The sequence below is a fragment of the Platalea leucorodia genome (genome assembly GCF_965183815.1).
Source record: "Platalea leucorodia genome assembly, chromosome: 2".
Lineage (NCBI taxonomy): Eukaryota > Metazoa > Chordata > Aves > Pelecaniformes > Threskiornithidae > Platalea > Platalea leucorodia.
In genome coordinates this window covers 11,787,437-11,803,027 of record NC_138824.1, presented here as the reverse complement: position 1 = coordinate 11,803,027, position 15,591 = coordinate 11,787,437, and the positions used below count along the sequence as shown (strand labels likewise).

General features: G+C 39.8%; 1 protein-coding gene across 3 annotated transcripts in view; it reads right to left on the bottom strand.

Annotated features, from left to right (window-relative positions):
• The window catches only part of CEP295 (centrosomal protein 295), a 43,923-nt gene extending 31,599 nt beyond the window's left edge, over positions 1-12,324 (bottom strand). For 2 of the 3 annotated variants that reach the window (XM_082334918.1, XM_082334919.1), the window contains exons 1-7: positions 12,067-12,324; positions 10,530-10,663; positions 8,971-9,171; positions 7,671-7,795; positions 6,679-6,772; positions 2,055-2,168; positions 513-653 (exon numbers count right to left, since the gene is read on the bottom strand). In XM_082334918.1, the coding sequence (XP_082191044.1) occupies positions 513-653; positions 2,055-2,168; positions 6,679-6,772; positions 7,671-7,795; positions 8,971-9,171; positions 10,530-10,663; positions 12,067-12,301 (1,044 nt within the window). In that variant the 5' untranslated portion in view covers positions 12,302-12,324. Of the gene's footprint in view, positions 1-512; positions 688-2,054; positions 2,169-6,678; positions 6,773-7,670; positions 7,796-8,970; positions 9,172-10,529; positions 10,664-12,066 lie in introns of those variants that run through there. The other variant, XM_082334920.1, reaches the window with a different exon arrangement.
• Between the last annotated feature and the right edge of the window lie 3,267 nt (positions 12,325-15,591).

The window sequence follows — 15,591 nt, the reverse complement described above, 5'->3', positions numbered from 1 at the left end:
TCAGTTTTTACGTTTCAAAGAAAACAATTTCAATATTTACAGACTTATACACTAAGAGAACCCCAGTCTTTAAGTAAAAACTTTGAAAAGTTTTACAAAAATAAAAATATAAATTGTTGCCTTCTTAATAATAAACGATTTTTTTTCCCCTGAAGCACAGAATAATCAACTCCAACTAAAGCTGATGTGAAAAAGTAGAGTTTATCACCTATTAAAACAGTTTATCTTGATTATTACCAACTGGTTAACAGCTGGTCAAATATTAAGATAAAAAAAAAATTAAAGGATGTTCTTCTAAAGGTTGGGCTTTATCTGTGTGCTTTCATTCTCCTTCCTTCCAGACAGCCAAACTAAGCAAACAGAGTTTGATGGTTTTTAAACACATTCTGAAAACTCCATTTAGTCCATCAATTTTCCTTCTGTACCTATAATTCCTATACTAATCAGCTACCTACAACTTACTTAACACTGGCCATTTTGACATTAAAAACAGGCACAACTGCTTTGCCTACCTGAGCCAAAAGGACCTTCTTCAAGGCATGACTTCCTCTGAGGTGTGCCTTTTCAAGCTGCTCTCTTCTCTCCCTCTCTGCCTCTCTGTGTAGTTTCTCCAAACGCTTCCCTTCTTCTTCAGCAGCTAGCCGAGCATCTGGCTGGCAGTCAATCAATAGTTTAGTCCATGAAGTTCTTTGTGGTAGTTTAAAGCATATGTAACAATGAATAAATGAATAATTCTGTAGCAAAAGCACTTAAAAAAGACATACAATGCCATACGAACACCCTTGAAGGTTTATAATTCTTGGTTGTAAGCAGGACCAAACTAGTTTTTTACCTTTAAAATAAAAAGGTACATTTACATATTCCATAAGTATAGCTGTTAAAGTGTTCTAGTTTCAAGCTGTACTAGGGACAATCACTTGTATGATTTATTTGTTATAGCAGAGTGGTTACTTTTCCTACAGTACAAGGTAAAATGAATACTACAGTCTATTACAGATTGACTACTTCTATCCTCATGATTTTGTTTTAAACAAGGCCAGGAGGGGGATAAATAAATCCATAAGTGTTTTCATTGTCATTTGGGAAACCAGAAACAATCTGCAACTTTTAAATAACCAAAATCTTACTAACACATGAAAATGAAAAAAAAAAAATACTGAAGTAAAAAAAAAAATCATTGCACATAAGCAAGGCTACAAAGATTAACATTTTGGAATTTTCCATTACAAAGCTGAGCAAACTACAGCATGCCATTGTTTAGGCCTAGTCCTTCAAACGTTAAGAAAACCTAAAACTTAATGAATGAAAACTTCATGAATGCACTGAAGAACATTCACAAAAACAAATTTATCAAGAGCGCTTTTCTAGTCTAAAAGAGGCTGATCCAGAACAGGAACTTAGATTGTGGTCTCACCAAACTATTGTTTAGTTAACTTTTCAACAGCACTACCTTAATTCAAAAATTGCTCTAAAAGCTAAGCTCTTGCTCCATCTCTCACTTTTCCAGGTCCTCCCCTTCTTCTGATCCGACTTTGGCCTTTGAGTGTACTGTAAACTTGAGTAAACTTTCCCATTTGTCAAAGATCTATTCATTGTTCTTTTTCCCCAAATTAGACTTCTGCCATTTTGGCAAACTGAAACTGTTGACGGCACAAACAGATGAACACAAATATGAGGTAAAGACTGGGAGTACACAGCTAAAAGAGGGGAAGAGAAAAAAGCAGGGCAACCACAACTATTAATTTAGCATAAGCCACAAAGCAGAAGATTTGGGTGTGCTAATGTTACGTCAGTCTTGTGAACTCACCTCCTTGCTGAGGACTGTTCAGATAAGAAAGACTGCCAGGTGTGATCCCGCAAGTGACTGAGCACATTAACAGGCCTTGCAAGTTTCCCCATCTAATATTCTGATTAGTAGGTTGTGTAATGGCTTCTTTATACAAGTTCATACTTTTAACCAAGTGCTAGAAAACTGAATTGCTGATATCCAGACACTGTATGCAATATAAAGAAAGATATATGGAAGCATGAATCAAACACTTGGAGTTAATCACCTGCTCTCCATCCACTTCTCTGTCCACATAAGGTTCGGATATATGATAACGTGTTACAGAAAAGTTGTCAGCACTATAGGCCTTCACTGCAGGAGTCTTTTTCACTTCAAAATTCTAGAAAGAAAATTACAAGTACAGCTGTATCAGAGAACAGTATCTCTAGCAAAGCAACTGAACAGAACATACGTGATCTGTACGCTTAAACAAGTATGAAAAGAAAGTCACCCTCCCAAATTCTCTCCTGAAAATACTGTTGTTTAAAACTTTACATACATTTAAGAATTAATCACATCAGCATGAGGCAGATATAGAGGGCTTAACAACTGAGAGCATCTAACAGCCCAAGGCAAACTCCTCCACGCAAACTGACATTCAGGGAGCTCTACCTTCATGTTTCAAAAGCATTACCTTAATTTAAAAGCACTTGAGTTTAATGTACTAATACAAATCCCACTTACAACAGCTGTCACACCCACCTCAAAGCAGGGCAACCACAGATCCACAATATAATTATTCCTAACAGCAAAATAACATTTTTCAAGTACGGACTTTCTTTACAAAACTCAGAACCATTATGTCCAACTTACTAATTGACCAGAGAAAAAAGCATTTTCCATAACTTCACTGAAAAGTGTCTATTCATATAAGGCAAAGTATTGATTTTTTGTAAAAGTTTTGGGTACACTACCACATTTCAACCCTTGCCCAAAAGAGTTTGAACGCTGACCCTCCCTCTTTGGCTCAGCCTGATATTCTCAGTAGTGAGGTAGCCAGGTTAGGTAACCCAGTATTCTGTAGGACCTGCCTTTGTACTTATAACATCTCCTCCATTAATTTTCTCTCAGCTTCCTCTTCCCTAGACTTTCTCCTAAAAAAGGATTCTTATCCCCAGTAACTAAACCAGCAGGTTTCATAGCCTGAGCCTGTAAACAAATGCACATACACAAAGAGCAGCATTAAGTCTCAGGAATATCTTAAACTTACCTCTACATAAGATGAGGTATACAAAATTACAGTACTTATTATCTCTTGCTATTTTATAGACTGTAAAAAGTGAATTATTTAAATTAAAATCCTATGATATGCAACTAGTTTTAGCCTTACCTACAGAACTTCAGTGACTTATTTTATAGTTCTTAAGCAAATGTGTGTTATTCTAGTAGGAAGAAAAAAAATGTACAAATAAAAGCACACAATCAAGAATTTAACTTTTATTTGTACATGATAATGCTGTTTAAAAATTGCTAACTTTCTTAATCACTAAATCATAGTAATTGTAGCAGATCAACATTAACCGTTTGTAGATACTGATTATAGCTCTGAAAACAGACATGTCCCATGCCTAAACCTCATTAGCCAGATCACCACCTGCTTGACCTATACTGTGTTACTTTCAGAATGTAGAATTAAACCTGTCTTCTGAATTATTTAAAAAAATGCAAAACTAACAAATCAGTAATTAATAATCACATTTAATCAGTCATATCTCCAGAATTTTATTCAAAAGCTGTGAAGATGTGAGAATTATGTTGGAGGATGCAATTTTCCAATTAATGTCAAAAGCAATTTAGGTTGAAAAAATACTGGTAACATTACACCTCATGGTGGAACCACTGCAGTTAAGAATCCATCTATACTTCCATCAAGAGGTTTGTAATTCCCCTCCCCCTTTTATTTTTCCTTAAAAAAGTAAATAATTCTATACTAAAATCTGGCAAAACTGGAATGTATCATTAAATAAAAATAAAAAGAAAACCCAACTCTACAAATGTTTTGAATACTCAAGAAGAGTACAGTAACATTTTTAGGTTGTATTTCCATTACATAAAAATCTTATAGATCATATAAAAAGAAATTAAGTTCAAGAACTCTGTGACACTTGTCAATAAAATGGTGTTTTCAGTTTAACTTCAATTAAGTAACTTAACAGTTGGTCTAACTAAATAAGGCCTCAATTCCTAAAAGCCATCCTTCTGAGAATTAAACTTGATTATGACAATATATCTACAGTAAAAACATGTCTTTTGTAACTGGGTAAAGTAACAATAATAGGAGTATCTTCAGAAAATGTTTCTTACATTCTAAGTAATCCTGCAATGAACAACACCGCCCTAGCTCCATTTTATGAAATTTTATTCAATTGTTATTGCAACAGAGCATCAGATTATGATTACAGTTAGGTTTAACAAGCTCTTTATGCAAAGTGATTCAAGAAAATAAGCATGCTTATGCAGATGACCTTGTCATTTGCTGTAATTCACAGGATTTAGAGTAAAGTTAAGCAATGCAAATTCAGTGCCTTTTGAGTAATTCATTTGCAAGACAAAGCCCCAGATTTTCCCCCCCCTGAAATTGACAGTTAACATCTTTTGTTTTCTCCCTCTATACAGAATTAGGAATAAGCCACAGCTCTAACCATCTCTGATCTTTCAGTTACTTCGCATTTATCCCATGCAGTACATGGCACCCAGTTACTCTTCCAAAAAAATAACTTTATTCTTCACCCTGTGCCCTCCCAGCAACACAGGCCTATGACAAAAGGATGAAAATCCAGAGAGATGAAAACTAGGGAAAAGGCTCTAAGTCAGCTAGTCTTTACATGGACCAGATGGACATGCTGTGCTGTATTTAAACAATGCAATGCAATCTCTTTCCTCAACAAAAATCCAACATGTCTGCAGAATTGTTGATTCAATCTGCCATTATCAGAGCATGAACTTCTTAAAAGAAACAAACCCCACGTATGGTAGAAAATCCAGATGTTTGAGAACTCTGCTAAAAACAGCTAAAATCCCATTTGCTGAAAAGGTCAGTAAAGGACATTTACTCATGGGTGGAAATGCATTAAATTGTAGAATTTCAGGAAAGAAAGTTATGATTCTGCAATACTTAAACAGGATACTGACCCAGACCTGTCATCCCACACAATCGCAAATGCAACTGTACCAGAACCTGGAGAAACCTGAACAAAGCCGTCTTGCCTGTCCTGGTGAAAAAAACGAAAGAATAAGAAGGAAATTCTGCATTTGTAAAATGGAAAGAGAGATGCATTACTGAGGTTGTTAGATGATTATATAGCACCGTGTCTTTTTAGCTGTTATATCACCTACACGCACGTTAACTGTGGCTGACTTTCGGTCACCAATTACAAACTTTTTTTTTTTTTTAATAGAAAGCAACATAGAACACATCCTAAACTGCAAAAGTGACTAGAAAGCAATGCTGCAGCATCTCATGCTTTTCCAACAATGCCAACTGAGCAACACAAGCATCTGAAAACCAGGAAATGAAGAGTCAAAGTTGTAACTGATACAGCCTTCATCTGCTCTACAGCAGATATACTGCGAATATGACATGTGGAACAACACAGAGGAGAACAGCAGCACGAAAGAGTGAATTTACCTTCTTCCATCTGTTCTGAATTCCAGTATTGCATATACTTCACCAGAAATAACCCCAAACTTTACCACTCCCTTACAACACTTGCTTTAATGCTCACTCATATCCAGCTTCCACAATTAGAAAACCCTTGGGCAGCCAGCGAGGAGACCTACAGAGAAGCGTGTGCTAAGAGATACAAATGAAAGTATATAGGCACTCCTCCTTCAAATCATTCTGAAAACTGTGAGGGTCAAACCTTACTCAGTTTTTCCAGATACGTCAGTACCAAACGCCTATCATCCAACACACTAACCTGTACATAACGTGCTGGATGTAGCTAGGAAAAGCCTTGATAACTTCACTGGCTCTGAGAGGGACTAGTACACCTTAATCCTTTCTATTCTTGTCAGTGGTCTGAATATCCCTGAACCTGTCGGTCTGAAAGGGCACAACACGTAAGGCAACTTAAACTCCGCATTAATGAAGTTCCATTAAATTAAATTTACTAAAACTTAACTCCAAAGTAAAAATGCACATAATGTTCTTCCTGCAGTTCAGATCTGCAATCCTACAGTAACTTCTATACCTATGCAGAGTCTCTCTGAAATCAAAGAAGCATGAAGGAGGTGCAAAGTTGCCCCCTAAAAAGGGTACAGCATAGAATTAAAAATATGGGTTTTATCTCCTTTCCTCCCCAATAGCCTTAAGCACTGGTTTGCTATCAAAATTAAACAGCTCACCCTATATTTAATATTCCCCACAAAAAACAAAGAAATTAGAGGGGAAAAAAAAACAAACCAACAAAAAACCTCACAGCTAAAAAGGTAGAACTCTTGTCATCACAGAACTAAACAAAATGCTACTACTGCATCATTATGACAGAAGGCTGAGGTAGTGTGTACCTGCTGAGAAAGATCATTGTAGAGTTTAATACCACTGTGGCTATTAGATGAAAATGAGATCATGATAAAGTTTAAGACAGATTAACTACAAAAATAAGATCTCGGATGACAAGAAATAAAATCCACACATAACAAGAGATCAGAAATAAACAAATACCAAAGCTTAGTAAGTCTGATAGTACATAATTCATTAATTTTCTTTATTTTTGCTGAACTACTCTCCTTATAGTATGCAAATAGCAATTTTGGATATCCTGTTGTGAGGAATCAGACTAATAAATAAATCATTACATTATACGGTACCCTGAAATTGTGATCACTGCCGCATCATGGATACATACCTCAAGAGGACGTGGCGGAGGAGGTGGCAGGCTTGCAATTTTGGCTGCTCTTTGTCTTTCCACTTCCAGAGCATGTTTACGTGCATTTGTTCGTCTTGGGGGGAAAACACAAAAACAACCAAAAAAAATACCACATACATAAAAGAGAAAAAAACACAAGAGAGAAAAGGAAAGTTAGTCAAGCAACAATGACAGCACTGGGCAAAATAAAAGGCAAACCTGAAACTAAACAGATTCAGATGTACCTGAATTGAATGCTTGGGAGGTAGGGATGGGCAAGCACACTGAAAAGTCAACAGAACTTATGCTGGAAGGCAGCACTGGAAAATTAATTTCTTGAAGTAATGCAAAAACGTTAATACAGACTAGCTTCTAAAGAACAAAGCAAAATCCCTGCTTTTCACTTAAGTTTTCAGAAAGCACTGCATCATTTCAACACATTTTAATTGCTCAAGCGTGGACAAAACTAAGTATTTAATCAATAGGTCTCAGCTCTACTCAAGCACAACTATCCCCAAGAGCACACAGCTCATTTTTCATGCCAGCTCAAGTTCGGTCCAACCTGCTTAAAACAAGCAAACTAACAAACACACACACTAAGAAGGAAGACCATCACAAATGCAATAGGTCGTTTTTTCAAGTCGGTAACTCTCCATCAGGAACTGGCCTGAGAACATTTCATTTCATATGTCACTGAATAGCTGTCAGCCAACAATCTAGATGATTATAGCCATATAGGCCCCCCACTCACTGAGAGTCTATAAGGCCAGCTCTTTTATTTGACATACTCCTATACTTGACATTTTTGTCTTGGTTTTAAAACTACAGTTCTTATCAAAATCCACAAGCTTTGTCCATGAGCATTAACTCTAACCCAGAAAATTTCAAGATTAGAAAAGCTCCAAGCAAGAAGCATCAAGATTTTTGCGTTCCACCTTGTGACATTGTAAAATGCATTCTATGCTTAATAAAACTAGATAGCTATTGCATACCGGGCTTGCTCACGAAGTAATTTTTCTTTTTGGTACTTCTGCTCTTTCAGGGCTTTCCTATGTCTCTTCTCTGCTCTTTGTTTCCTTTCCTCTGCTTGCTTTGCCAGAGCTTCTAAGTCAGGTTCCTTAACAATAAAATATTGTAAGCACTTAATACAGGATTTTACTCACTTCTTATACTATCAGTGTGATATTTCAAATTAACTTTTCCTTCTCTGCCATCTTCTTTACTCTCTTCTTCTCTACCACCAACAACAGCAAATTTGCCACATTCCCCAGCCAATGTAACCCAATATTGATGTGGAAACCTTAGCTTCTCTCCGCATCTCTTTATCAAAGAGGGTAATGTAAATATACTCACACATTTTAGCAAATGCTGACTGTGCAGCGAAAGCATGTTACTACCTTTCAGTCATTAATTACAACAATCACGTATCAACAGAAACATTTCCTTATGATTAGTTCTCTGTTCCTATAGCATTGGTACCACAGTTTTCCCACACACTCATCCACCCTAGCATCGGAAAGGACTTGACAAAGAAGTTGATATAGAGACTCTGAGATATGGAAAAGTATAACGTTATTTTACTTGGGTTAAAAAGCCTGACTAATTCAGGAAGCAAGCTAGTTTGCAAAATTCATGCAAGAAATCTGTGGCACTGCTGATTTCTATAAACCTGGTTCCGAGTCAAATCTATGGAAAATTTCTACCCAACATCAATGATCTCTCAAAGAGAGCCTACACAACTTATAGGATTTTAAAGAAAGTGAAAATAGTTTATAGGTGCAGAATTAAGAAGTGACACCAGTTTGTAGTCTAGGCAAAGGCCTCTGAAGCCCTTACCAAGATTTTCCATGTCACTTGAGCACTGAAGAAAAAAAGAAAAAAAAGGTGTGTCTTTTCTTAACCGTAGTAAAGATACTGTTACACAGTAGAAAGAAAAAGTTACTATATTACTGGCATACTTGAGACAATGATTCACCATATGCAATTTAGTCAAGTACAAACATACACCATCATATACGTGTACAATCTAACATAAACAAAATAACTTTAAGAGTATGCACAGCAAAAGCCTTAGCCTAGGCCTGCTAGACCATTTAATCCTGGTCTTGTGGAAAGGTATCTGCAAAAAAGTATATAAACATTTCTAAGAAATTTCCATTCTTACAAAACTGTTGTTTTAGGTATTAGGACTGCAAGATCAAGAATATATTAAAAAAAAAAAAATCAAACCGCAATCTTGGTATTTCTAGAACATCAAGAATTTCTCTGACAACATTAAGCTGTTTTACTTACGTTCTCCTTGGCTTGACGGTGACCCTCACCAATCGCTCTTAAGCTTGATAAATACAGTTTTTCTAAGGCTTTCATCTTTTCATCCTGTGCTTTTTGCCATTCAGCTCTCAGTGCCTCCTCTAACTGATGTAGTTGTTCTTCTCTCCTCTGCTTTACTTTCTGTCTTATCTGCAAGGCGATATACTTCTGTTGCTCTCTAACCTGGAGAAATAGCATTTATGTTTTTTCAGCAACTTAAAAAAAGCACAATATTTTTGCAGCAAGTCTTTCCACAACATACTCTACCCTCCTTTCAGCTTTCCATCTCATCTACTATTCCATTAACCATCTGTCCAGAAAATACTTTAAAGTTGCTGTTACCTTTTTCCAAAATTAACATTTAAATAATAAATTCAATTAGTTAAATGTTGCAGTTAAAGTCCAAAGAGCAACATACTACTGATAAACAAAATGCAAAAACTGCTTGGAATATCCTTCCTTCCAAAAATACAAGACAATAATTTATTAAAGACTCCAACTACAATGCAACATGGTTTAAAGAAAATCAGCAACTATACTGATAAATTAAAGTCTGTTTACTAAGTCTGTTTTCCACTTTGAGTAAAACTCTCATCACTAAAGTGAAAAACATATCAAGAAAAAAAAGCCCAAGAGGAGCAAAAGGCTAGTATATAGTAAATGCCTTGAAAATGTATATCTTTTGAAGATGTGAAAGACCTGAACAGCTTGTGTAGGACAAAGCAGAGGAAGGCTAAGAAAAGAGTAAGAATGAAATGGAGAAATAGTCCTGTGTTCTAACAACAGGACAGAAATAGAAGAAAGACAAGATGATCCACAGACATGTTCTGAAGAACATAAAGGTACTCAGACATTCTAAAAGGACCAGTACTTAAAGCTTTTAGAGCTATGAGGGTGGCGAGGCACTGGCACAGGTTGCCCAGAGAAGCTGTGGATGCCCTCTCCTTGGAAGTGTTCAAGGCCAGGCTGGATGGGGCTTTGGGCAACCTGGTCTAGTGGAAGGTGTCCCTGCCCATGGCAGGGGGGTTGGAACCAGATGATCTTTAAGGTCCCTTCCAACCCAAACCATTCTGTGATTCTACGACATATTGTAGCAATTCAGTTCATCTAGTAGAATGCTGTGAAATTCTGTATTAGTAGTAGTTGTCTTATTTTTTTCCGCATGATCACTCTGAAAACACCTGGAACACTGTAAGAGGTTTGAATCCTTACACAAGTGACACATCAGCAGAAGAGAGACAACTGCATGTTCACAGCCAAATAAAAATGGCAGATACCAGGAAGCTGGCAGGGAATAAGAGATTCTGGAACAGAGGCCAAAGTGAATCTAACAAACAAAGAAGGTATCACAAGCAAAATTTGCATTTAGTAGTAAATAAACATGAGAAAAGCAAAACAATTCACAAGCTAAATACAAAGCTAATACACAATATTATGATCCTGAAATTTAGTTTCCATGAAATGAATTTTTCAGTTAATTTACCTAAATTATTTGTTACATCATTAAATGAAATACACAATGTGCAAGAATACAGGCATACTTGCTGTAGCCTCAGTTTTCTTCTTCTTTCATATTCTTCTTTCAGAAGCATGGCTTCTTCATTAGGACTAAGCCTCAATTTCCCAACTTTTGCAACTTTCCTCTTCATCTTTGGAAATGCCGAGTAATCGACTTCTGTGAGAACAACATGAAAAACAGAAATTGTGCATAAACGATACAGGTAAACCAGCTATAAAAAACAGATATTGCCATAATCTTACAAATCTATCATGCTATCTAGGAGCAAGAGCTACAACTGTTCACATCTGTTTCAACTGTGCTGAACGACATTGGCACTGTCTTTGTCACAGTCACAAAACGTACTGCTTTTGAACTATTATGTTACATAGCAAACTCTGCAACAGTATCACATTCACATTCTACACTGTGGACCAGACAGGCACATCTGCAAAGTGAATAGCCAACACCATTCCACTCCTGGGAAGATAAAAAAAAAAATCTACTGAAAACCACACCACACAGTGAAGCAGGTTGGTCACTTAGGTGATCTGTACTGAAATATTCTCATAACAATTATAAGATATTGAGTTTGTTAACATTTTTGACTGCAGTCCAAGGCTTTCTGCCTTGAAGGCTCCGAAACTCTGACAACAGTCTGCATGCCAAGCATTTCACTAGAATGCTAAAATGGCTCACTGACAATTTTTTATTCAAGTTTTCTTAAGCAGCCATTTCAAATGATGTTTTCCTGTAGATTTTACTGTGGAACCAGAATCTGCTGGTTCTACAGATTGTTTCCTGTTTTCCTTGCAATTATAATTTTCATCTGCACAGCAAAAAAAACTTTTTCAGCCCGATATGCAGCCTAGTCCAAAACTGCCCACCCCCCAAAAAAAAAATCTTTATTTGATCTTTAAATATCTATATGCCTGAAAATACTCTCCCAAAACAAACCAACAAAGACTTTCAAAAGTCACTCTTTATTTCTAAAAATCTAAAGCTTATTACTAGTGAACAATCCACATAGCACTAAAAATTTAACCAACGTTACACCTGGAAAGATTTCTTTTCAGTATCATAAATAAAAAAAAAAACAAAACAGCAAACACAAAAAAACCCAAACCAAAACTCTGAAGAAACCAGGTGAGGTGTAAAAATGTAATCATTATCCATAAGATACTTTTGGTACAAGGTGATTAAGCCAATGAATCCCAGGTTCACTACAGGATAAACAGGGACAGAGTCTCATGGATCCCGCTAGCCTTCCCTTATTCAGCTGATGAGGTACAAAACAAGTTTATCAACACACGTAATTAAGAGGCAAATGAGTACGTTCCCTCCCTTCCCCCCAAGAAAGGAAAAATCTGGAGGATGAACAATACAAAGTCTAGATCTAACAGTTAAAGAATAAGAGCAAAAGCCGACGATGCAAACGCCACAGTAAAGTAATCAACATTTGCACAGGTGCAGTTGCAGTACAAAGCAATCGGTAAATGCACGGCAGTTAAAACTAAGGCAGCCCTCCCCGGGAACACTGCACTAGAGAGGTTCCCGTAAGCCACGTTAGCGCCTCTTACCACCCTGCCCAGGAGAGCGAGCAGAAAGCCCTTCTCCAGAGGCGGGAAGAGCAGCAGCAGAGTTAGAAGGCAACGGCAGGCGCGGCGCCCCGGCCGGGAGCTCAGCCCCGAGGCGGGCGGCTCGGCTGCCTCGGGGGCCGTGAGGAGGCTGGAGCACGCAGGAGCACAGGCAGGCCCCAGGGAGGGCCCCGCCGCCAGCCAGCCCTGCCCAGCAGGCCCCGGGCCCGCTCCCCATCGGTCACCCGGAGCCGCCACCGCGGCCGCTGGACCAGCCCGAGCCGAGCAGGGACGATGGGGAGGGAAGGGGAAGGAGAGCAGGCTCTCGCCCACGCGGGGGAAGGGAAAGGAGCGACCCCGCGGCGGGGCTGCCCGCACCTACCCGCCGCTTCCCCCGCCGCCAAATGGCCCCTCCCGCCCGCCGTCGCCACCAACGGCTGCCTACTCCGCCTGCGTCACCCGCAACGCTCAGCCCGAGCGGCCAATGAGCGCGGGCGCAGCGGGAAACCGAGCGCCACGGCGGGCCCCGCCCCCTGCGCATGCCCAGCACCGCCTCCCAGCTGGCTGAGCCCCGCCCCTGCTCCTGCTGACCAATGGGAACCGAGGAAAGCGGTGACTGGCCGGCGAGGCCGCACGCGGCGAATATAAAACGGGCGCCGTCTTCCCCCTCCGTCAGGTCCTCTGCTCCCAGCCAGCCCCTTCCCGCGGAGCGGTTTAAGCGGGGTCAGCGTTTTGCCCGCGTCCTCCGGCAGTCTCGGTCCGTGTGCGAAGGGGTTTGTCACTCTGGTTTTCTCAGGGCGCTACATCAGCAGGCCTCAGTCAGGGCTTCCAAGTGCCAAGGCTCGTGTGGCAGGGGTACCCGCCAGGCTAGAAATGGTGAGGGAGCAGAGGAGGGCTCCGCACTGCTAGTTTTACCTCGCTAGTGTGACCCCTATGTAACTTCCTCCTCCAACGCTCTTTTTGGATGCACGCTATGGGTAGAAGGAGTAAATTCAGGCTGTGACAGTCCCCCTGGACTCGCAGCGCTGCTCCGCCTGTCTTCCAGGCTTGCACACGGCTGGCGAAGCTGCTTCTGTGACGAGCGGGTCTGCGCTGCCATGTCAACCTCATAACCAGTGCTGATCTTTCCTTGATAAAACTCTCTTTTAACTAATGTCTGCTCTGTGTAAGTCTAATGCAATGCTTGCTTGCGTCTTTGCTTTCATCCTCGTGTTTTAGTTTTCTTTCTAAAAGAGACCATTTATCATACGTGTGAGACTTGCAGCAGTCGGGATTTGAAAGGGGAGTCATCCGATATCCTTGATTTATGAGGAACATAAAACTGAGCAGAAACTTGTTATTCGTGTTGAGAGAAACAATTCTGCTGCACACACGGATGACGCACGAGAGGCTGCGCTCGACTGTTTCTTTGCATTGAGTATCTTCCCAGGGCCTGAGATGCCGCTGCAAAAATGGAAGAAACGCTCGTGACTTATAACCGATCAGGCGCAACGGAGATAATTGGTTGTCTCGCACTGAAACGTGACTGCAAAATACAGCTACTTTCTATGGCAGTTTCTTCTAGAAAAAGGAAAAAACAATTTTATGCTAGGAGCTGACCATCATAGTAACCCACCAGACTGTGCCCTACAGGACTGAAACCAGGAGGGCCGAGATTGCTTGGTAAAACTTAGCGGTTTGGTGCACGTGGATGCATGGCCGCATGGGAAATACGCTTAAAAAATACAGGATTGAGAAACAAAAGACGTCAGCATAGGAAGAAGAGGTAACATAGCAGCTGAGTATGCTTTCTTCCCTGCCTTCTGCCTTTTACTGCTAATCTGCCTTCTTATTCACAGACTTCTGTGCTATGGGATCAGTTAGGGAGATAATTTGCGTTCTGTCAAGTGCTTGCAACTTGCAGCAAACTGCTGACTGTAATAGCTGGTACCAAGTTAATACCTGATTGTGCATTAAAGACACCCAGATGTTTCACAGTATGCATATTGAATAAATGAAATGTGAGCAGTGTGCTTCCAAATGTGGTTTCCAGTCTCCTTATTGGATTTTTTTGTCCTTCAGCATTTTCATTATGGCAGTGCCCTCCACAATAACATCTCTTCTAAATAGCTTTATCCTGCAGGTCAACAGGTAAAAAAAAAAATGGAACACAGTCTATTAAGAGAGTAATTGAGATTATAGATTTTAGAATCCTCTACTTATAAAATGTGAAAGAGGTCAAATATATGCTCCTCAATTATACTACTGGAAAAAAGGGATATTATGAAACCCACATGTGCTGGGTAAGAATTTTGTTTCACGGGTGTTTTCTAGTCAATGTATTGCAACACTTTTTCTGCTACCACTTAATTTACATACATATACTGAAAAACAGGGATTTAGCAAACAGTCATTCTAATACTGTAGTGTGCTCTACTTTTTACTGCACCTGTTAGAATCACAGTACTACAGGCCTGCATTAATTCTTTCCCCTTGTGAAGTAGATGGTGTTCCTTTTACAGAAGGTGAATAGTGATGCAGCGATATCGGTGCATCTAGCCAGGCATACGTAAAACGGGAGATAATGGCTCCCCTGTGCTTCAATTACTGGTCGCATTTCTCCTGGGGGAAAAGAATGATACTTGGAGGAGTTATCTACAAATTCCCAAGATAGTTGGGGGAAAATCTGCATTTATTTTCAGGACAGAATGCTTTCCATACATAAAAAATGTCTTGCAGTGAAATGAAAACACAGATTTCAAAGAAATAATTTTTGTTTCACCTGTTTGAAGAGGGGCTGTATGACTGAAGTCCGCTGCTGAGGTGGCCTGCAGCACACGGTCAGGAGCTCAAATCACAGCACAGGCTTCTGCTGTCCCAGAAAATGGCTTCTGAGAGTGGGACTGTCCGTACTTCCCTGTCACAGAGGATGTCTATTCCATCAGCAGATGAAGCACTGCAAGAGACGTTGGCACAGGCACGTTGCCTTGGTGGGCTCCGTGGGACTGTTAAGCCTGGATACAAGATCAGTGAGACTGGAGCTGCCTTCGTGTGCCCTGAGAGAACAGATTCCCTGCCTCGTAGGCAGGTCGAGTAGACCAGCATACGCAACCTATACCTCTCACTGCCACACAGGAGCACTTGCTCCTTTCTTCATTAGAAATTCTTAACTGGCCACTTCTTTCTCTCACTCTCACAGGGGAAGGTTGACCTTGCAGGCTTTTCTGCATCTTCAGCAGGGAAGCACTGGTTTTATAGGTTTTCTGAGATCCAGTAATGGAACAGTACAACCACCTGACAGCTCACCCTTGTGCAGCACTTGGCACCCTGCAAGAATTAAGTATTCTCCTTGAAAACCTCTGAAGGAAGAGCTTTAAAGAAAGTGTCATATTCAGACAGTAACTCCCCCGCCCCGAGTCCTCTAACACCTCATTAGACAGTAATGCAGTTTTCTGTTTCTTGTCTCCTTGCTGATTACTGAAGTATCTGAATGAAACGAGAACTTCTCTCAGTTTGAACTGGCCTTTCTCTGCATTCAGTATTCCTCAA